The following is a 24,157-nucleotide window of genomic DNA, read 5'->3' on the forward strand; positions in this document are numbered from 1 at the left end:
CATGACGAAGAGGCTGTTCTAATTATGGACTGATAGTAACATATGGAGACAATCCCTAAGTTACTACATTGATATAATGCATCGACACAAGAATCCTTTTTCCACTAAGGGAAGGAATAACAGCTAAAAAGCAAAGTATGAAACAGCCTCTTAGCTATCAAGTCTCTTGGAAGTCATCTTGTAACTTCCATGCTAGGTATCAATCTTGACATACTTTTGATGCTGAATTTTCAACTCATCCACTGCATGTGGAACTTTTTGTAGACTCACTGAAGTACTGGATATTATATTTACCATAGCTTAAGCCTACCTGACCAAGGTATCCAAATGGTCCTGAAAAATGCTCAAGATCACATCTCAGTGTGCTTCTAGTGTTAAGCCATGTGTATTGCATTGAGATACAGGAGTGCATTTGTGGCATGCACAAGTTATTTCTCTGTCAGCAATCACCCCACCCCTGGACTGCAGGAAATCTGCAAATGTGAACCTCTGTTGAGCCTACACAAAATTTCTGGCATGACAGCTGATGATCAGCAACATCATAACAATGTGGCATAGATCACAGGCTGCATCCAATCAGACGTTCTTGCACCTCACCACCCAAATGCTGCACATTTAAATCTTAGCTTGGAGATTGGTTCATTCAGCTTGCAAGAGCCAACTCAATTTATTTTTGTTGCATGCTAATGGGTGCTTCAGCAAATCCTTACTGGATGACTGATGGGCACATTGTGCTTCCTTCTATATTAGGTGATAAAACAGAGCAGAAAGTAGGTGTATTTGCCCAGCAACCTCTTAGTTTCACCGTGGTCAGCCCACTGTGATAACAGCTATAAAGTATTTACAGTGAAGGCCAATTCAACTTGAATAGTACAATCTCTCCTCTCATACCTGGAGTTTTTTGGAGAAGCACTTGATGTGTGCTCCTATGCATTCAAAATACAGAGTTTATTAATTTAGTTTATTAAATTACAAAGGTTATTAATTTAGTATATTTTTATTCTACCCTTCCTCCAAGAGAGTGAGGGTGTCCTCCCAACCTGCATTTGATCCTCACAACGGTTCTGTGAGTTGGCTTCATCTGAGAGACAGTGACTGGCCCAGTCACCCAGTGAGTTCCAAGGCAAAATGGAGACTAGTGGACTAGTCTAACAGTTCGCTATGCCATACTTTATTTAAAACATTTGTTAGCTGCCTTTCTACCTCACAGGAACTCAAATCAGCTTACAAAGCAAATTTTATTAAATAATAAAAACCACTAGTTTACATCAATAATTTAAAACAGCCAATAGGCAGAAGAACTCATCAAATGCCATCATGAATACAATTCTCTGCAGCTGCTTCCTAAAGATAAAGAGTGAGAGGGCCAGACCCACCTCTCTGGAGGGACTGTTCCACAATTGTGGGGCTGCTATTGAAAAGGCCCTCTCTCATGTACCCACCAGATGAACTCATCTTGAGTTGATAGGACAGTTAAAAGGTCCTCTCCCAATGATCTTAGTCCATAGGCAGGAACATATGGGAGAAGACAGTCCTTCAGATATCCTGCTCCCAAACCATGTAGGGCTTTAAAATGCAGATTTATTTTTTTTTATTGTGCAGGGAATTTAAACCTCCAATGTATTTTTTGACCGTTACAGATTTTTCTGCAAACCTGGGGGGGTCTCCTAAGTTTACAGAAAAATCTGTTCAGTGTTGATTTGTCCACAATCCGCAGATTTAGATATCCACAGATGGGGGGCAGACTTTGCTATTAGATATATAGAGAATGTCTACTGTGAATGCCAGTGGCTCTATGAAGTCTCAGGCAGAGAAGTACATCATTACACTTCCACAAGATAAACTAGCAACACTGGGGCGGGGGGGGGGGGGGACTCATGTTAACACCCGTTTGACAATAGTATATTTCAGCTGACTCTCACATTCACACAAACCAGCTCTGTGTGCTTCCACTGGTTTAAAATATAGCCTCAAATTTATCTTGGCTGCATTAACAAGATCTGTTTTACCAATACATTTATATTTATGATGACTAAGGGCAGATTATAGCTGTTAAAGCTGGTCCTCCTGACATGAAAACACTACTTTGTCATTAATACATTTTCTAGTATAAACTGTGATGTCAGGTCAATGGAAAGGGTGAAAACTTTCCTAAAGTATGCACACATTGCGCTTTTTTCCCCAAGCAATTGAGCCCTAATGGAATAACAAAAGGTCATCATAACAAACCATTACAGCTTTGGTCTTGGCAAGGAGGCCTACAGAAGAATCTCCCAAGCAAGAGCCATCATTTCTCCAGTGTTATGGCATGAGGATGACAGGGAACAGTACACAGATGGAAGTGCGGCAGGGCGGTAGCCATGTGAAAAGCTGAGCGATCAATTAGTCAATTGTTTACCATGAGCTTTCCTAATTGATGCTGTCCAGAGCTCTGTGGAAGAAAGAAGATCCCAGCAGCTGTCACAGGGTGGGCACTCAAAGAGCATGTGCTTGGCAGCTGCTTGATTCAGAGGGCTGGGCTGGATTGAGCAAGGCTGACAGGCTGGAGCAAGAGTAGTGAGAATGCTGAAGGGCCCTCACTTTCATTTGTTCATCCTGCCCCCAATGCCAGCATTTTCACTGAGTCACATCTGCGGCTACTTATCAAGCCTCGAGAGGAGATCCTACAACTGATTGACAAATTAAAAACTAATAAGTCACCAGGTCCGGATGGCATACATCCAAGAGTTCTAAAAGAACTCAAAGTTGAACTTGTGGATCTCCTGACAAAAATATGTAATCTTTCATTGAAATCTGCCTCCGTTCCTGAGGACTGGAAGGTAGCAAATGTTACCCCCATCTTTAAAAAGGGTTCCAGAGGAGATCCGGAAAATTACAGGCCATTCAGTCTGACTTCAATACTGGGAAAGTTGGTAGAAACCATTATCAAAGAGAGAATGAGTAGGCACATTGATGAACACAAGTTATTGAGGAATACTCAGCATGGGCTCAGTAAGGGAAGATCTTGCCTCACTAACCTGTTGCAGTTCTTTGAGGGGCTGAAGAAACATATGGACAAAGGGGACCCAATAGATGTTGGTTACCTTGACTTCCAGAAAGCTTTTGATAAAGTTCCTCATCAAAGGCTCCTTAGTAAGCTCAAGAGTCATGGAGTAAAAGGACAGGTCCTCTTGTGGATCAAAAACTGGCTACGTAATTAATAGGAAGCAGAGAGTGAGTATAAATGGGCAGTCTTCACAGTGGAGGACAGTAAGCAGTGGGGTGCCACAGGGCTCGGTACTGGGTCCCATGCTCTTTAACTTGTTCATAAATGATTTGGAGTTGGGAATGAGCAGTGAAGTGGCCAAGTTTGCAGATGACACTAAATTGTTCAGGGTGGTGAAAACCAGAGAGGATTGTGAGGAACTCCAAAGGGATCTGTTGAGGCTGGGTGAGTGGGCTTCAACATGGCAGATGAGGTTCAATGTGGCCAAGTGCAAACTAATGCACATTGGGGCCAAAAATCCCAGCTACAAATACAAGTTGATGGGGTGTGAACTGGCAGAGACTGACCAAGAGAGAGATCTTGGGGTCATGGTAGATAACTCACTGAAAATGTCAAGACAGTGTGCGATTGCAATAAAAAAAGCCAACGCCATGCTGGGAATTATTAGGAAGGGAACTGAAAACAAATCAGCCAGTATCATAATGCCCCTGTATAAATCGATGGTGTGGTCTCATTTGGAATACTGTGTACAATTCTGGTCACCGCACCTCAAAAAGGATATTATAGCATTGGAAAAAGTGCAGAAAAGGGCAACTAGAATGATTAAAGTTCTGGAACACTTTCCCTATGAAGAAAGATTAAAACGCTTGGGGCTCTTTAGCTTGGAGAAACGTTGACTGCGGGGTGACATGATAGAAGTTTACAAGATTATGCATGGGATGGAGAAAGTATAGAAAGAAGTCCTTTTCTCCCTTTCTCACAATACAAGAGCTCTTGGGCATTCAACGAAATTGCTGAGCAGTCAGGTTAAAATGGATAAAAGGAAGTACTTCTTCACTCAAAGGGTGATTAACATGTGGAATTCACTGCCACAGGAGGTGGTGGCGGCTACAAGCATAGCCAGCTTTAAGAGGGGATTGGATAAAAATATGGAGCAGAGGTCCATCAGTGGCTATTAGCCACAGTATATATGTGTGTGTGTATACACACACACATATAATGGCCACTGTGTGACACAGAGTGTTGGACTGGATGGAGCATTGGCCTGATCCAACATGGCTTCTCTTATGTTCTTATGCCAAGCAGCATGATGCACAGGAAGCTTGGGGATTACTACTCCTCCAAGCAGTAATCATTTCCCCCCCTAAAGCAGTTTAGTCAAGCACTTTGTGGGTCACTGGGGTAGGTACATACAGCTTTCCAAACAGCAGAACCAACAACCTCAGGGATGATTGGTTATTCTTCCATGGCATCGCTCGACTCCACCTTCTGCTTCTCCTGAGTTTCTGCTTAACCCGGGGTGCAGTCAGACGTACCAATAGTGGAGATACAGCTCCATCTCGCTGACGGATTAAATGTGTTCATTCAGACATCCACATCTGGCAATCGAGCATCATCCAGACTTGCTGCGGATCAATGCCGCATTAATTTGACAGCGCAGAAAGTCCGGCGCTTTTTAAAAAAAGCGGCACAAGATCGGCTTTTTCCTGTTTGGACAGCTCACGTGCAATACTGCCCCTTGGAATGTTTACCGCCCCCCCTTTTAAAAAAAAAGCCCCAGCAGACATGCGCATTGCCAGATCATCCGGGAATCTGAGGTGATGCTTCTGCTTCTCCAATCAACACAGGATTGGGGGGGAGGGGGGAACGTTATCCCACTATTCAGAACAGGAAAAAAATCTTTTTTTTTTCAATGTGGAGGATTTCCAGATATCATTGTCACTGCCAATTTCTAGGAAAGTAATTCCTGGCAGTTCCCTGGTTTGAATCGGCAACGTTAATTCCGGAAACTTTCTCCCTTCCCCCCCACCCCCGCCTCTGAAGCAACATTTGATTTCCCACCTCCAAACAGTTGGGCACATGTTCAATGGACCCCCCCTCCCAGAAATCACCATCTGATCACCCATGCGCCAAGAAAAGAGCGTGATAGTATTGGATATCTGATCGCTCAACAACAGAATGAGTCGCATTCTTGGATGCTCGTCTGAATGGCCCTGCATCGAATCAATATTCAGCGGTTCAAATTTGAGTGCTACACACCCGCTTTTAATGTGACGTGTGACCGCACCCCTGGAGAATATCTAAAATTGATCTTTTTTTACCTTAACATGTGCCTCTTCCCCTCTCTCCTTTGGATACTAGCACAGGTGAAATGCCTTAATTTTTCTGAAGAGGGATGACTTTAAAAATATTCAAATCCCAGCTGAGTCCCTGGAAATGTGGCTATGCATTAAATCCAAACAAGCTGCTGAATGCATGCCATCCCTGTGAACAGAAGTGGTCCTGGTGAGCACATTATCCATCTATCCTGTTGATCAATAAAACACACAGCAGCCTGCTTCTCTTCTAAGAAGTAAGCCTTGCCTGCAGAAGAAAATACTGTCAGTGGTATGTGGAACACAGGGCTTGAACTGACATAATGTTGTGCATTGTGATATCAGACACAAATGCAGTCAGTTTATTTATGATATGTGATTTATTCATTAAAAAAAACTATACTACTTTGCTAAACAAGTTGCACAACATGATTCATAACAGTAAAAACAGATAAACAAAAGCGAAAAACAATTTAGGTCTCTTGAGAAAGCAGCATTAGATTTTAGGAGTAAGAAAGTCTCTGGTAACATTTGTTTTCACAAAAAAATGCCTCCTATTTCTCAAAATCACAATGGCTTATTTAAAATCTTAATTTTTCAACAAATATAATTTTAATGCAATCTTAATTTTTCAACAAGTATAATTTTTAAGTTAAAGGCTGTTAGTCAAGCTATCAAGGTTAAACATGAGGCACGGTCTCAGTACAAAAACAAATCGTTGAATGATTATCATCTGTATTCTTTGGGTAGTTTAGTCTTTTCTTTTGTGATCTATCTTAAGGATCTGAAGGTCCCTGGCCCATATGACTTTCATGGCTCTCCTTGTCATCACCACCACCTCATCCTCCTCCACTCCTTCTGTTCCTATCATACACATGCATGCACACACATGCCCCCTCATTTCTTTGAAGTCAGTGTCAGGAGGGCTAGAAGGAGCTTGAGAGAAACACTGCTCCACTTCCTCCAATGTCTTTCCAACCAGGAAGTGGGAGATCTCCCCAGAGACCTCTGCTGAATCACAGAGGTTTCTGGGGCAATCTCCCATTTCCTGCTGGAGGAGGTGTCTGGTGAAAACAGAGTGCAACTACCATATTGTGGTTGCAGCAGCTTGTAGGATGCTCTCCCATTCACTTGTGAGAATGTACAAGTCAATCCTCTCTGGTAGTGGACCTTGCGCAAGGTCAAGATACCCAGAAGGTATCTGACCATACCAATCCCTGATGTGGGCCCTGTTAATGGCTTTGTGTAAACAACAAATACTTGAAGAATACATGGCTGTATATCAGCAAAAGTTAAGCACTTCTAAATCTGTCTAATTTCAAAGGGGTAGCTGAATGTGAGGACACCACTGGTTCCCTGGATCAGACCAGTTGTTCAGTTAGGACAGCATCCTGCTTCACGCAGTGGCCAGCCAGTTACCTTGAAGGATCAGCAAATGGAACAGAGTCCATGGCAGACTCCTCCTGATATTGTCTCCTAGTAAGAGTAGCCCAGTATTTACTGCCTCTGGACTTGGAGGTTCCCTTCAGTCATCATGGCTAGTAGTTATTGATGGACCTCTCTTCTGTGAATCTGTCAAATCCTCTTTTAAAGTCATTAATGCTTGTAGTAATCATTACATCCATTGGCAGCAACTTCCACAATTTAATTACTTGTTGAGTGAATGAGTACTTCCTTTTGTCTGCCCTTGGGACAAAATTCATGGGACTTACACAGAAGTGTTGATTTGGCTAGGCCAGACCCTACATTACTTTAACAATACAGTTATTGAACAGGCTACACATTGTTTCAAGGTAAATCATCCTCTCATTCTAAAAGACTTTTTCTAACACTCAGTTATCTTGTATACTGGATCTCCTTTTTTAATGATTCCAATTTTATCTATTCCATAAAAGCTCCCAAACAATGGAGCTGATTTGTAGATATGGTTCTGAGCTGGATCACACATCCGATAGCTGTAAACAACAAAGAGTCTTTATTAGTAAAGTTTTGGCAAGAGACTTATTTCAAAATAATTTCATATGATAGTTGAAAAGTGATATTACAGGTGCATTAGCCCATATGGCACAGTGGTTAGACTAGAACTAGGGACATCCAAGTTCAAATCCCCTCAGGCCATGAAGCTTTACTTGAAACAGGCACTCTCAGCCTAACCTTCCTCATGGGATTATTGTGAGGATAAACAAGGCGGGGCGGGGTGGGGGGGAGCCATGTACATCCCCTGAGTGTTTTGGAGGAAGGGGCGATAAAATCCTGAATGTAACACAGATACCATAGGTGCAAATTAGTGAAGCTGATTTAAAAACATATCGATTAGCTTTTTGAGTTTATACAAAATACCTATCAGCAGAGCATGACACAGCAGACCCAAATCTTAGCTAATAAAAATATTCCTAAAATAAAGGCCACACTAGCAGGTATGCTGAAATATCCATGGTCAAATTTACCTAGCTTTTTAAAAGCAGGGACTCTAATTCAGGCCTGGACCATAGCACAGGGGGAAAGGACTGTAACAGTCTCCTTCCCCCAAACATGCATTAATCCTGAATGGAACCCCCTCCATGCAGGAATTCTGAATGGGAAAAAAAGGCTTGGTTTTGATTGATATGAACAACAGAATATAATGATACAACATGTTTAGCCTGGAGAGGAGACAACTGAGAGGTGAAGGGCTGTCATATAAAGGATGGTGCAGAGTTGTTTCCCGTTGCCCAGAAGGGCAGACCAGAACCAACCAGTTGAAATTAAATCAAAAGAGTTTCTGCCTAAACATTAGAAAGACCTCAATACTCCCTTTAAGCTGTGGAGTCTTGTAAACAAAAATTCTACTTTGTGAGTTATTGGCATTAAAGTTGTGAGCTACTGCATATATTAGTTTGCTCTGCGGCCATCCTTCCTGAGCTAAGGCAAAAATGTGTGAGCTGGAGGCTAAAAAACAGAGTTAGCTCACACTAACTCAGCTTAGAGGGAATACTGGAAGACCTTCCTGACAGAGCAGTTCCTCAGCGGAACAGGCTTCCTCAGGAGGAGATGGGTTCTCCTTCTTTGGAGGTTTTAAAACAGAGGCTAGATGGCTATCTGACAGCAATGCTGATTTTGCAAATTTAGGCTGATCATGAGAAGGAGGGTAGGAAAGGTTGCACCAGTGTTTAGTTCTTGTGGCCCTTTCTTACATGCCCAGGGAAATGCAATTTTTCACCAGGCCACTTAGGCCGGGATCCTGGAGGTTTTTTGCCATCTTCTAGGCATGCAGCAGAGTTCACTTGGTGTGTATGGGAGTGGGGAGGGGTGGCATTTGTAAATTTCCTGCACTGTACAGTGGGTTGGACTAGATGGCGCTGGAAGTCCCTCCCAACTCTGATTCTGTGAACCAGGATAGAGGAGCAGTAGTCGGAAAGAGGGGTGGTGAAGGTCTGAGCAGGTAGCAGTTCTTGGTGGAATGTTCTTCCCCTGACAAGAAGCAGCACAGGCAGCAGGAGGAGGCAGCTTCTTTTCAGCCATGAGCAGCCAAGTGGTGGTGATGGAGGAGGAGATTGGATTTATACCCCACCCTTCACTACTTGAAGAGCCCCGTGGCGCAGAGTGTTAAAGCTGCAGTACTGCAATCCTAAACGCTGCTCACAACCTGAGTTCGATCCCTGGCGGTTGCTGGGTTTTCAGGTAGCCGGCTTGAGGTTGACTCAGCCTTCCATCCTTCCGAGGTTGGTAAAATGAGTACCCAGCTTGCTGTGGGAAAAGTGTAGATGACTGGGGAAGGCAATGGCAAACCACCCCGTAAAAAGTCTGCCATGAAAACATTGTGAAAGCAACATCACCCCAGAGACAGAAATGACTGGTGCTTGCACAGGGGACCTTTCCTTTCCTTTTCCTTCACTACCCAAAGGAGTCTCAGAGCACCTTACAATCTCCTTTTCCTTCCACTCCTCACAACAGACATCCTGTGATCAATACTCCCTCTAAGCCAGGGGTCCCCAACCTCCAGTCTGTGGACCGGTACAGGCCCATGGCCTGTTAGCAACCAGGCCATGGAGCAAGGCCTGCCCTCAACCCAGGCAGACAAAAGAGGCAGTGTGGCCTTGCTGCAAAGCAAGGGGAGGGACGGTGGCTCAGGGGTAGAGCATCTGCTTGGTAAACAGAAGGACCCAGGTTCAATCCCCGGCATCTCCACTAAAAAAGGGTCCAGGCAAATAGGCATGAAAAACTTTAGCTTGAGACCCTGAAGAGCCACTGCCAGTCTGAGTAGACAATACTGACTTTGATGCACCGAGGGTCTGATTTAGTATAAGGCAGCTTCATACTATATGTTCACCACCACTTTCATCTGCCCAGGTCCTGGGAGGGCAGGGGCGGCACAGCAGCAACCTTTGCCTACCCCTCATTAAAAGACCCCCAGAGGTGCAGAGACAGAGTATGGGGTGGGGGGCAGCCTGGGGCAGAAAACTCCCTAGCACCCCCACTGGTCCGTGGAAAAATTGTCTTCCATGAAACTGGTCCCTGGTGCCAAAAAGGTTGGGTGCCACTGCTCTAAGCTATGGAGTCTTGTGAGAAAAAATCTACATTGTGAGCTACTGGCATTAAAGTTGTGAGCTACTGTATAAATTAGTGTACTCTAGGGCCATTTTTGGTGGACAAAAATGTGTGAGGTGGAAGCTAAAAAACTGTGAGCTGGCTCACACTAACTCAGCTTAAAGGGAACACTGCCCATGATGTAGGTGCAGCTGAGAGAGATCTAACAGAAACTGCTCTTGAGAGGAACAGCTCTGTGAGGACTTGTAAATGACTCAAGAGCACATCAGTAGCTGCATGTCGAGGAATCAAACCCAGCACTCCCTGATAAGAGTCCACACACTGGTTCTCCCAGAAGAGTCCACTATATCAAGTTGACTCTCTCTGGAGCTGAGAAGGAAACCTCAGCCCACCATGGAATAATCTCTCCTGACCAGCAGCAGGAGAAAGGTAACAACTCTGCTTATCTCCTCATAATTTTTCCACCAAAAAGGCCAGAGACTTATTTTTAGGGAGGAAGAGCAAGCAAGCTGGGAATTAGTTCACGGACGCAACACATGGTTATAAAGGTACAATGCTATAGCTGTTACAGTTTTGTTTTTAACACCTGAAAATGCCTTCTAGTGGCAGAGGGGGAAATAGCAGCCATGGAAGGCTGAGGCTGGGAAAGTTTGATGAAACCTCTCAAGTGGAGGCTCCACTGATGCTGCAACTGCCTCTGCATTCACAGTAGCTAAAAGAGCCACACAGAGAACTGTCTCTGTGTGGAAACAGCCCAGGGCTAACAGCAGGTTCCAGAAATGCTTTCGATCAAGAAAAGGGTCTGAGGAAAAGGGCTGACATCTCTCTCCTCTACCATCACTGCTTTGATCACAATCAGAGCCCCAGGCATCTGCTGTAAAGTAAAAATAGAAATGTCAGGAGATCAATGTTTCATGTGATTTGGCCTAACTCCAGTACTCTAGCCATCATGGAACTTCACACACTTTTATGAGTGCCACTGTGAAGCCAAGTGCTGGATTTGCTGTGCTAGCAAAAAAAGCTCCAGGAAACAGGGCATCAAAGCAGTTTCTGCTATTTTGAACCAGCCATCAGTTAGATGTCTCTGTTGCTGTGTAATGACCAAATGTGAAATTTGGAGGTCCCCAGTTCTAATCTTGCTCAGCCATCAAGTCTCTAGGAAGCCTGAGGCAAGCTTCAGTCCTTCCTCTCTACTGGGGGTAATACTAACCCACCATGAGACAACTGTAGTAATTACTGTAATAATACACATGAAGCAACTTCATACATGCAAAAGTACAATACAAACAATCTCAGTTCAAGTCACAGCTGAGCTGGAAAGCCTAAAGTCTATTAAATTCCAGACTGTATCATTTACACACTGAAATGCCCTGGTTCCTCATGCTGGCAAAGTGAGACACGTAAGCAACACTATAATGAGCCTGGTTCTACAAGATGGTTAAGTGGATGGTAAAACAGAGCAGATTAAGAGGACCAGTTTTCTCCCAACAGTTTGTAGTCAATAAGTAGCAGGAATGCAGGGAAACTAGCTTGCCTGGAAATGCCCAACTACTCCATGGACTCTGCTGTCACCGTATTTCCAGCAACCAACACACGGTAGCTGGTCCACTGTGGTGTGAAAGAGGATACATTGGGACCTCTTAGACAACCTCATTCCATTGGGTGGGTTCCCACTATGAAATGACTGAGTTGTTATGTGAGTGGGTGGTTGCTTGAAATCAATGGCTTCAATATAGTTAAATCCAAGCATTTCAACCTCCATGGATCTAGCATGAGCCAGCAATCTCACACAGAGAAGGAAATGTGTGTTGATTTCACCAGCCATAAGATTAAAGTTATTTCATATGAAGAAGTCTCAAGGCTGCAATTGTTATAAACTATCTAAGCATGATGTAGTTAACCTTCTGCCTTCTGGGAACAGTGTTTTGTCAGGTTCTTAAAGATGGCTGAAGCAAAGGTGTGGTGAAGGAGTTGAAAGTGTTAAAAATGCTTTCCAATCCTCTGTCCCCATTTATTTCCAAAGCCACAGTGCTGTCAAATAACTGATAGAGGCAGGGATCACCACCATTGTTTGGACATCTTAGAGACAGAGTGCTGGGAGAATTGTTTTCTTTTCACCATTTACTCAGCAGAGATTTAGTATCCTGACAGGATCAGCTCTCCCCACGCAGGTATGGAAGGCACTTTCCAGTTGCCAGATGAGCCTTTGAGTTAACATGGAAGACCCTTTCTCACCCAAATTTATGGCGTCCCTTTTAAGGGCTTATATTTACATTTATATATTTATGACAGTTTAAAGGCTCTGTAAACTCCTGAGCACTGACTTTGCTGTGTAAGAATTCCAAGCTTAATTATAGCACATTTAGATAAATGTTGTTAAAGGGTAGACCAGATTACAGAGAGATAACCTGTTAAATTCTCTAATTTATTTATTTGATTTTTAGCCCACCCTTCCCGTAGAACAGGAGTTATTGTGAGGGTTGTTGACACCTCCCCTCCCCCCAAATTATTATCTGATTCATCATCTGCCTTTAAACACATTAAGTGACTGCTTAACCAATTAAAATTAAATATGTTTGCATATTACCAAAATCTAACCTTTTTGAAATATTGGAGGAAGGTAAATTGGAGTTTGATAAACATAAAATACTATTCATTTCCTATTACAATAATTCATCAGGACCAAAACAGGAAAAGCCTAATAATAGGAGCAAACTTTCAAAATAATTGTTTCATTGCACTCTTGACTGTATGCCGCTCTGACTACATTGCTTTTAAGTGTAATGCACCTTGAATATTTGTGCGAAAGGCAGACTATAAATGAAGTGAATAAATGAATAAAGAATCAAAATTAGCCACAGCCATTAACCAACTAAAGCATAAATTGATTAATCTGTGGGGCAGCCATCTGATCTTTATCAGCACAGGAAAATAGACTTCCTTGACCAAGACTGCAATGAAACTACCAAAGTCTCAGTCACATTTCATTTGTGGATAATGTACTACACAGTGTTAATTGGCACTGCTGATGCTCAGCACTATTAAAAGCAGCAGAAACAGTAGTAAATACTCTACTGTGGTTCAGTGGATAACACTGAGGTTGGTCTATATATGTTACCTTTAACAACCTGCATGAATCAGAAGGAATCAGAAGAGTGCCACCCTTCTACACTCTGCCTTAAATGTCTGGAATGATTTGCCATGTGGATAACTCTTATCACATGAAGAATTCCCTAACAGCTCTGGATATCCCTGGCAATAGTCAGTGCTGACATGAAAATTCTATAAACAATCAGAAACAATCCAGTGGCAAGTCGCAGTAATAGAGATGAGTGTGAAAAGTTAGTAGTCTAACAAGGTAGACTTCTAGCAAATGGGCAATAGCTATTACGTAATAGATAATTTATGTCCTACCCTTCCATCTCTAAAATGGTTCCATAGGACAGATTACCATACTTCAAAAGCACAAAACCTACCCTAACAATAAAACATCAGAACATTAGCATCACTCAAATCAACAGAGTTATGCACAAATTGCTTACTGCTGCAGTAAGCTGTGGCTCCGCTCCAGTAAATTAGCAGATTGGATAGGCACCAACCATGTACCAACAACTATGCACAGAAATTACAAGAAACTGTGCTTGAGTTGTGGCTATGCAATGATGGGTGACTAAGCTGGAGGAACTGGATCCTGTCTCTAAGGTGACTGAGATCTTGCGTACAACCTGAAACAGTGCCAGCATGGATGCTTCACATACTATACTACACTATACCAAAGTATTTCACAGCCTCACAGAAGCTAGAGCTGTGGGAGGTCAAAAGCTACTTCTAACCAGGTGATAGCTGTAACCAGCGTCATAATTTTGGATCAGAGTATTTAGATGCAGGTCAAAGTGACCTATACTAACATTTGGATGGAGGACCTAGATACATTTTAAAAGAAAAACCAGGATCAACAGCATACAACCAAGATTATTTAGATCTGAAATCTCCCTAACATTTCCCATCAGAAATTGTTTTAGAAGATGAATTTTCTCCACATCTTTTCAGAACATCTTTGCAGCTCTGTAAACCAAGTACTTATGCAACAGTATGAAGAATACTGTTCTCTAGAGTACAGTGTAAATATGTATAGCAACATGTGCAGCTAGGAAGACAGACACAGAAGTGCTGGACATTATCAAGAAATATACAGGCTATACTTTTGAGGTTTAAAACCTACATAGTTTCATGAAGCAATGTCATGATCAGCCACTGATATTGTATTGACCCTGTTCTAAGCACATAATTGTTTTACCTTTTGAGTGTTTCCAGTGGCTCTTTTCTGTCTATGATTCCAGTATCTGGATCAACAGTTGTCAAAATACACCTGCAACAGCAAACAAGATTTTTGTAGAATATGAATAACTAAGCTAACGCCTGACCTGCATGGCCCAGGCTAGCCTGATCTTGTCACCTCTAAGAAGCTAAGCAGGGTTGGCCCTGGGCAGTGCCTGGACAGGAGACCACCAAGGAAATCCATGGTTGCTATGCAGAGGAAGGCAACGGCCTGTTCATCTCTTGCCCCAAAACTCTAAGAGGGCGCCATAAGCTGGCTGAGACATAATAGCACTTTCCACCGTCAAGCTTAGCTAAATCACCATGATTTTTCTTGCCTCCTACAGCAAACTCACCTGCCACATGCCATCACCTGTTTCATCTCCACGTCACCAATTACAACCTTGTCCCAGGTGTCCTAGGGAACAATGAATAATTTAGATGGATTTAAACAATTGCTAAGGAGACATGATTTTCCATTTATTAACTCGCAGTCCTAAATATTTTGAGTACTTCTGATCAGGAGGACAACAGGATACAAGTATCTTAAACAAATATGTATCATATAAATCAATAAAGGTAAGATGCATCATCTCCTTAGGTGATGGAAAAAGATATAGATAAATCACAGGATGGGAAAGCAAGACAGAATGGATTGAATAGTCTCTTTCCTTCACATCATTTTTCAGAGAAAGAGCTCTGGTTAGGCTGAAAGGCTGGATATAAATTTCATAAATAAATAAAATTTAAGCAAAGAAAGGAAAGTTTAATAGATGGATCATTCTTTTGAGTCAGAAAGGCTGTGATCAACTTATTTGGGCCAATTCACATGATGCCATAAGGCAACTTTCTTCTTCAGTTGTGTTTTACATCAGCCATGTAAAAACACCCTTATCTGACAATATATGATAATCTGCCATTTTCCTTTGTAGGGCCTCTTTCACAAGCTAATATCAGATGAGAAATTAAGTGGAAGGTTACGGTGCAGTGAGTCTTCCACCCTAAAAATGGTCCAGTGAGCCAAATGTCCATAGAAAGCCATTGAATGCCAGCTAGGTCTTTACATTCTCTAAATGTTTGGTGCAGATGAGAGCAGACATGATGACTTTCTGAAAATTCTGAAGCTACAAGGGAAAAAGTATTTTTCCCATTTAGGGGAAGAGGGGAACAGAAATTTTGGGGAAATTAACATATACTGACTTTCCTATCAAATCCAACTTCTTTTAATGCCTTGACATCTTACAATGCATCAACACTAAGTGCCTGTCCCACTCACACTGCTTGCCAATCCTGGAGCTCATGGCACTCATGGTATTTAATGGTACTGAATAAATATTAATTATTGAAAGAGCTGCAGCAATACTGGATGAAACAACAGCAAGATTACCTCTTTTTAGTGAACTGTACGCAAAATTAAATTTATAACACTTGTCATACCCTTCATTTCTCCCCAACAGAGACTTCAAGTGGGTTGAATTGTTATCCTGTCTATTTTATCCTCAGAAAGGAACAGAAGTCATGGCTTACTCCTGATGTTGCCTTCTTGCATTGGTATTCAGAGGTTTACTGCCTCTGAATGTGGAGATTCAATTATCATGGCTAGTAGATAGTTAGACATATCCTCTCTGAATCTGTCTAAGGGGAGCCATTACTTAGTGGTAGAACGTCTGCTTTACATACAGAAGATCTCAAGTTCAGTCCATAGGATCTCCAGTTAAATGCACCAGGCTGTTGGTGCTGTAAAAGATCCCTCTACTCTGAGAACATGGACAGCCACTGCTACCTTGAATACAGCAACTGTCTGACTTAGAATAAGGCAGTTTCAGACCTGTAAAACAGACTAGAGAGAATAAATGCCATAAATTGATTCCAAGTAGCTTTGACTGTAAATCATGATTGCCATATCTGGAAGTGTTTTCGCTATACTCACTCTTCCATGTTCTTTTCTGCCACAATGTTAACAAAGATGCTGAAATACTGTTTTATCCCTCCACTGATCACGACACAGAGAAAAGCAATACAATCATCTCATTCTTCTGCTTCTAGGTAGGCTGCTTGGACATGGCAAGCTTTTAGTTGTTGTGCACCTCACCACAAGATGGCAATAATTCCCCTCTGAAGTAGTTACCTATTCAAGAAGGCATGCTGCAACACCAAAATGAGGCATCTCAGCATGAATCAGGGTTTATTCTAGGAAAATAAAATGTGCAGTAGGAAATCATTTTTGTGCAGCTGGCAATGTGGGCTTTAAAAAGGAACAAAGTTATTTTTTAAGACAGAAGGATGAGAAAATAGATAAAGAAATGCAAAATTAAGATGATTACTTTTACCTCAGTTTTCATAACCATATATTTTATTGGGACCAGGGACATCCCTGCCACTAGGCAAAAGAGGCAGCTGCCTAGGGTGCTGGCCTCGGGGTGCACTGTTGGGTGTCCCCCACGTGACTTACGATCCCCACATACCTGCCTGCCTTCCCTGGGCTGTTGCTTCTTCTCCTCCTCAGCACCGTTGCGGAACTCCAGCCAGGCCCAGCCCAGCTGGCCCTGCCTCACACAGGGCAGGCAGCCACCGCCAGCAGCAAAGCAGCACCTTCGCTCAGGGAGCCCAGCCCAGTAAGATGCGCCACGTCCCTCTTAGCAACAAAATCCTCCTGGCTTTTCCCATCTTTTGCCTGCCTTGGTGTTTTTAATGGTGGGTTGTGCAGAATTCTACTGGAGGCTGCCTCTTCCACCATAAGAGCACGTGGAAGTCATGGTGACAATTCATCTGTTTTTGAACACTGGTTGGGGGGGGGGGGCGCCAAAATCTAGCTTTACCTAGGGTGCCAGATAGTCTAGGGCCAGCCCTGATTGGGACCAACTACCTGAGATTAGTCAAAAGATTTAATTGACTCATATTAAATTCTGTTTCTGTATTCTTTGGATAATACAAGAAAATGGACCAAACAGGACAATTTCATCTTACGAGCTTCATCAATTTTTTTCATGTTGAAATAGCTAGTGAAAGTTCTACCAGGTCAAGGTCAAGACCTAGCAACTTGTGAACTGCTTCCAGGTTTACTGAAGGTTGCAAAATGGCAAATGGCTTCATAATCAGTGACAGATCAGCATCAAGTACAACCCTAAGTACAGTAAGTAGTAGTACCTCACTAAACATACTAAGACCAGATTCTAAATGACCATTTCCTGATAGTTAGGCCTCATTCTGTACCTTTTTGTGTAAGAAAGAATTCCTGTAATTGAGCTAATCCAGTCTACCAGACTTGAATCCAATCTTGCAGGGACTCACACCTTCAGCCCACCATAACTCAGCTTCCTATAGCCCCACACAGGAATAGGGCACTATCTTCATTTCCTGCTCAAGGGGCTGATAAAATAGCAACTTACCCTTAAAGAAAACAACAGTCTTCCCTCTCCATAAGGAATGAGGTGTGATCCAAGAGCAAACAAACCCTATTTCTCTGTTGCATTCATCTCCTTCATTATTATGGCACCTTCAAGAGACTAATATTAGGAGCTCTGAATAAACATGTGCAAAAGTGAAGCAACTTAGTGCGATTTCTTGGTTGGGTATTTTCTGCTATGTTGCCCTGGAAAATTCTGATTCACCCTGACTATGGTGTTTCAAAGATAACATGCCAACGACTAGAAAATGTTTTTAGGAATGTCAAGGTCAAGTGAAGTAAAATTATACTGCCAGAATTTGCAAATGGAGCATTTGCAAAGCACTTCCTAGTAAAGAGAATGAACACTTAGTCTAAACAGAGCAGGGGATGGAAGAACACAGATCTCATCTCTGGAGGCAACCATATGGAAATATTACATGTGCTCCAGCTCTTAACTAGGATAGAGGGAAAGCAATAGCCCTTCCCTGCTGTTGCTTCTCTTTCTCACTTCCAGTGAATAACCTAACAATGCTACTAGTTATGTATATGCTAACTATAATGCATCAAGTAGTGACTAAATGTAATATGCATGAGCAAAGGAAGAGATGAAAGCCCTGATAGAGAGAGCTTTATTTAATGGCCAATATTGTACAACATGCAGACACTTTTTTCTTTCAGACTCCTCCTTTCTGAAAGCTTGAAAACAAGCACAAAGTTTTGACTGGTAGCATTAGTCAAACATTTCCCATGTTCATTCTTTGGCACCATCATTCTGCTCATCCAAACTCACTGCCTCTTAAAAGGTACTTGTGAACAAAAATGGTTGCTTTATCCAGGCCTGAACATGCTATAAAACTTGTTACTTGTTAATTGATCACATCTGGCAAAGCACTTACAGTTTCTAAGATTCAGTTCAAGTGATTTCCAAATGCCCTCAGAAAAAAACTTTTTCTTTTAAAAAAGAACTATATCAGATGAATTTTAGTAAATCCAAGATAAAATTGTTTACCTCTTCATAAGCACTGCAGCCAGAAACTGTAATACTTGGTCTAAAATAACGCATATCCTTTTTTTTCTCCATTCTAGTATTTAGGTCTTCCATTGAAGCTTCTGAGATGATCAGAATGGGACCACAGTCACTGTAGGGAACCTATGTTGCAAAAATTCAGAAATCCGATCACATGTCTCTGCAAGAAAACACTTATTAGTAGCCTGCAAGCATACCTTTCAAGTGTTCCTTATGCTTAAGGCATTCCATGGGTCTGCATGCAAGAATGCACTTATTAGTAGCATGCAAGAACCTCTCTCAAGTGTTCCTCATGCTTAAGGCATTCCATGAGTTTGTTTTCTTTGAAAAGCTTCCTTGCCTTTTTACTGGATTTGCACAGTCCCACAAGCTCTGACCTCTTCGAACCTCTGAGTGCACAAAACTTCAGTAAATGTATAACACCTTATCTAATAATTATTCTTTGAAAGCTTATCTGTAGATTTGAAAGTATGTGTAAAGTGCTGTCAAGTTGCAAGCATCTTATGGCAACTCCATAGAGTTTTTGAAGCAACAGACCAGCAGAAGTGGTTTGCCACTGCCTGGCTCTGCTAGTGCCCCGAATGTCCATGATGGTCTCTCATCCAAGTAATAATCAGGATTGATTCTGCTTAGCTTCTGAGATGTGATTAGGGTTGCCAATCCCCAGGTGGGGGCAGGGGATCCCCCGGTTTGGAGGCCTTCCCCCTGCTTCAGGGTCATCAGAAAGCGGGGGGAGGGGAGGGAAATGTCTGCTGGGAACTCCGTTATTCCCTATGAAGATTTATTCCCATAGAAAATCATAAGAAGAAGATGATATTGGATTTATATCCCGCCCTCCACTCCGAAGAGTCTCAGAGAGGCTCACAATCTCCTTTACCTTCCTCCTCCACAAGAGACACCCTGTGAGGTGGGTGGGGCTGGAGAGGGCTCTCACAGCAGCTGCCCTTTCAAGGACAACCTCTGCCAGAACTATGGCTGACCCAAGGCCATTCCAGCAGGTGCAAGTGGAGGAGTGGGGAATCAAACCCGGTTCTCCCAGATAAGAGTCCGCACACTTAACCACTACACCAAACTGGCTCTCTCTGATCGATGAAGAATCGATCTGTAGGTATCTGGGGCTATGGGGGGGGCTGTTTTTTGGGGAGAGACACCAAATTTTCAGTATAGCATCTAGTGCCTCTCCCCAAAATACCCACCAAGTTTCAAAAAAATTGGACCAGGGGGTCCAAGTCTATGAGCCCCAAAAGAAGGTGCCCGTATCCTTCATTATTTCCTATGGAAGGAAGGAATTGAAAAGGTGTGCCGTCCCTTTAAATGTGATGGCCAGAACTCCCTTTGGAGTTCAATTATGCTTGTCACAGCCTTGATCTTGGCTCCACCCCTAATGTCTCCTGGCTCCACCCCGAAAGTCTCCTGGTTCCACCCCCAAAGTCCCCAGATATTTCTTGAATTGGACTTGGCAACCCTAGATATGATGAGATTGGGTTTGTCTGAGCCATCCAGGTCTGTGTACCCAAACAGTCTGGAGAAAATGTCCTGTCACTTTCATAGAGGCTTAATAGGCTGTTATTTACCAGGCAACGTTATCAACCTCCATGCCACAAAATATTTCAATTGCCCATTTCTACACATTAAACCTCTACTGAAAGAACAGGACATTTTTCCCCAGGCCAGTTGGCAATCCTACAGATTCAATCATTTCTTTCCCACCGTCCAAAAATTCTACTGGCTAGATATGTTTTATTTTAGAAATTCCAAGCATTTTAAGTGGGGTCAGTACAGTTTCCAACCTTGTTTAGAAAATTGTTGAGATGGGACTTTAACTTTAGAGGCAAAGTCTAAAGAAAAACAGGTTGCTTACCTGTAACTGATGACCTTCAAGTGGTTATCTGTGCAGTCACACACATGGGGTCTTGCCTTTGACAATGGATCCATACCTCGGAGACTCCAACAGATCGCTAGGAGCGTCTTTCTTGGTGCAATTTCCGTTTTGCTCAGGAGAGCAAGCATTGACTGCGCATGCCTGGAGCAACCAGAAGCTGCACCTCCCACTCAGCTTCTTCCAGCTGCTACTGGCAAAAATCAAAACGTATGTGACCAGGAAGAGCCAGCAGAGGGGAAGGCTGGGTGGGCGTGTGTGACTGCACAGATGACCACTCGAAGATCATCAGTTACAGGTAACTGTTTATTTTCATCGTGGTCTCTGTGCAGTCCCACACATGGGTGATTAGTAAGCTGAAAAGAAGAAAGGCGGTGGGTGCTGGCACATTTGCATACTCACAGTTTCAGCAGACACTCACCTGAGGCTGTATCAGCGGAAGATGGATTTGAGGACAGCTTGGCCAAAGGAGGCGTCCCGCCCAGCACAAACGTCCAAGGCGTAGTGGGAGACGAACATAGAAGAGGAGGACCAGGATGCAGTCATGCAGATGTCCTCCAGGGGGACGCCCTCAAGGAATGCTGACGAGGTCGAAACGGCTCTGGTTGAGTGAGCCCTAAGACCTGCAGGTAAGGGTTGTTTGGCAGTCTCGTAACACAAGCGAATGGCACTGGCTACCCACTTGCACAGTCTCTGGGTAGATATTCTTGAGCCCTTTTGCAGGTTGCCGTAGGCCACAAAAAGGTTGGGGACCTTACGGAAGGGCTGTGTACAAGAGAGATAGAATGCTAGGGCACGCTTAACATCCAGCATGTGAAGTGCCCTTTGGCCTGAGTCCTTGGGGTCAGGAAAAAACGTTGGTAGAGAGGTAGAGCCTGAAAAATAGAAGATGGACACCACCTTGGGTAGGAAAGCCGGATCCGCTCAGAGGACCACCTTATTGTTGTGGAATACTGTGTGAGGTGGATCAGAGCGGAAGGCATTGGGATCGCTGGCTCATTTGCCCAACGTGAGTGCAACGAGGAGAACAGTCTTCCAAGAGACAAGGTGCAGGGCTGCAGACACCAAAGGCTTGAAAGGTGGCCTCATAAGTTGGGAGAGAATCAACTATAGGCTCCATGCTGGTTTGAGAGGTTTTACTGAGGGGTGTAGATGAAGTATCCCCTTAAGGAAGGATTTTGATAGCTGGTATGACAAAACAGTCTGTCCCTCGACAGGCACATGGAAGGCTGAGATAACTGACATATGAACCTTTAGGGAAGAGTAGCTGAGGCCCTTTATGCTTGTATCTTCCCTTATTTGATTGTTCAATACCTTTAAGGATAAAATAAAAAGTAGAGGAGACAGTGGACAGCCTTGTCTTCTACCTTTTTGAATGTTGATTATTTCTGTTGATTCACCATTCACTGCCACCCTGGCATTTTGTGAAGAATATATTGCTTCTACTGCTCTCAAAAAATTTTCACCACATTCCATGCCTTTCAGTTGCTGTAACATAAAATGCCAATGAACATTGTCAAATGCCTTCTCAGCATCTAAACAAATTAAAGCCAGTTGCTTCTCTGGATGACTCTCATAATATTCCAAAATATTACCAACTGTTCTGACATTGTCTTTCAAATATCTTTTAGCAAGAAATCCTGCTTGGTCATAATGTATTATAGATTGTAAAACTTTCTTCAGATGTTGTGCCAATATTGCAGCAAAAATTTTATAATCCACATTTAAAAGGGAAATTGGACAGTAATATTTAATGTCTTTCAAATCATTATCTTCTTTCGGAATCAAAGATATCGTAGTTTCTTGCCATGAAGTTGGAATTTGGCCTTCCTCTTGAATCTTTTCAATCAGGTGTTTAAATGGTAAAAGTAAAAATTCTTCATAAGCTTTGTGAAATTCTGCAGGTAATCCATCTGGTCCTGGTGATTTACCGTTCTTTTGAGCTATTAATGTCTCTCCAAGCGCCCTTATCGTTATAGGTTCATTCAAAAATTATTGTTGTTCTTCTGTAAATTTTTCTAAGAGAAGAAAATCTTTTTCTTTCAAAATTGAAATATTTAACTTCCATGATCTTCTTATCTGTGAACCTTTTAGTTTTATCATTACAGGGCTATGATCTGAAATGACTCTTGTTTGAATTTCTGTGTCCACTAAGTCTTTGATCAAACTTGTAGAAAGCCAGCACATATCAATTCTTGACCAAGTTTGGTGACTAGGGGAATAGTAAGTAAAGTCTCTGGAGTTGGGGTATCTTGTTCTTCAAACATCCACCAAATCCATTTCTTCTGCTAATTTCCAAAAACTTATTGGGAACTGAGACTCTTTACTTTTCATCTGTTTGTGTGTTTTCTTATCGAACTGTCTATCAGACACAGCATTGAAATCTTCTATTAAACAATATTCCACATATTCCAGATTTCATAATTTAAGATGCAAATCTTGAAAAAATTTCTCTTGATGATCATTTGGAGCATAAATATTTGCAAGCAAAATTTTCTTGTTATCAACTGTAATTTGGTCTAATAAAATTCTTCCATCTTCAGAAGCAAATTGCAGTTGTGGATTGAATTTATCTTTAATATAAATTGCCACTCCCCTTTTTTTCTTATACATATCTGTTGCTGTAAATAAATTGCCAAGTTTTTTATTTTTCAAAAAAAATTGATCTCTGGTTAAGATACGAGTTTCTTGTAGACAAATTATATCCATTTCCATTTTTGCCAAATATCTAAATGCCTTTCTCCTTTTGGCAGGCGAGTTAAGTCCATTTACATTAATTGAAACAATTGAAGCCATTATAGGTTTTGCTTATCATTATCTTTCTTATCTTTTTTAGACTGTTGTCTTGTACGGTATCTCCGTGGTTCATTTGGGTCTTCTTCACCAGAATCTTCTTCTTCCTGCTCCTCCTCATCATTATTTTCTTTGCCTTCTTTTTTCTTCATTCTTTCCAAAAAATTCTGAGCTTTGAAAATGGAGTTAATCCTATATCTGTTCTCCTGGTATGTAAAAAGAAGGCCTTCTGGCATTAGCCACATGTAGGGCATCTCTCTTCCTCTCAAAAAGTCTGTTAATGCTTGATATTCTCTCCTCTTTTGTCTCACAGGCCAAGGAACCGCTCTTAAAATTTTCACCATGTTTCCAGCTATCACCATAGGTCTATCGCTTACTTGTTTCAAGATGTCATCTTTGGTCTTTTTTCTTGTAAATCTCAAGTGGACTTCACTAGGCAATTTGTTTCGTCTTGTATAACTCGATGGCACCCGTATAACTTGATCAAACTCTTCCATCCTCTGAGGAGTCACCTGTAAGATTTCAGCCAAGGCTTCACTTAACATTTTCTGTAAATCTTCATTTTTTTCTTCTGGTATATTTTGAAACCTCAACATATAAGCCGCTTTATCTACTTCCAACTGCAAAAGTCTGGAATCTTGTATACTCTGTTCTTTTCCCAGATGTTCCATTTTTTGAATATTCTCCATTACCTGACCCTCTAATGCCTTTAAGGCTTTATTGGTCTTCGCTGTCTGTCTGCTTTTCTCCATAAGCTCATTTGATCTCTGCCATCTGTTCACCTATATTGTCTATTTTACTTGTCAGCCATGTTATAGCAGTCATTAACATGGTTTGCCATTCTTTCATGTCTCCTTGCATAGGTGTGAATTTCCCTGGCCTCTACTGGCCACTGGGTGAATAAGATGGTTTCCCTTCTTTGATT

At 42.2% G+C, this 24,157-nt stretch overlaps 1 protein-coding gene across 1 annotated transcript in view; it reads right to left on the reverse strand.

Moving 5' to 3' along the window:
- Window positions 1-5,662: 5,662 nt before the first annotated feature.
- Window positions 5,663-24,157, reverse strand: part of LOC132576958 (mitochondrial amidoxime reducing component 2-like) — a 38,635-nt gene continuing 20,140 nt past the window's right edge. The window contains exons 4-7 of the mRNA XM_060246292.1: window positions 18,543-18,683; window positions 14,502-14,563; window positions 14,126-14,197; window positions 5,663-7,256 (exon numbers count right to left, since the gene is read on the reverse strand). Of these exons, the coding sequence (XP_060102275.1) occupies window positions 7,127-7,256; window positions 14,126-14,197; window positions 14,502-14,563; window positions 18,543-18,683 (405 nt within the window). The 3' untranslated portion in view covers window positions 5,663-7,126. The remainder of the gene's footprint in view (window positions 7,257-14,125; window positions 14,198-14,501; window positions 14,564-18,542; window positions 18,684-24,157) is intronic.

The sequence above is a fragment of the Heteronotia binoei genome, chromosome 1, assembly GCF_032191835.1.
Source record: "Heteronotia binoei isolate CCM8104 ecotype False Entrance Well chromosome 1, APGP_CSIRO_Hbin_v1, whole genome shotgun sequence".
NCBI lineage: Eukaryota > Metazoa > Chordata > Lepidosauria > Squamata > Gekkonidae > Heteronotia > Heteronotia binoei.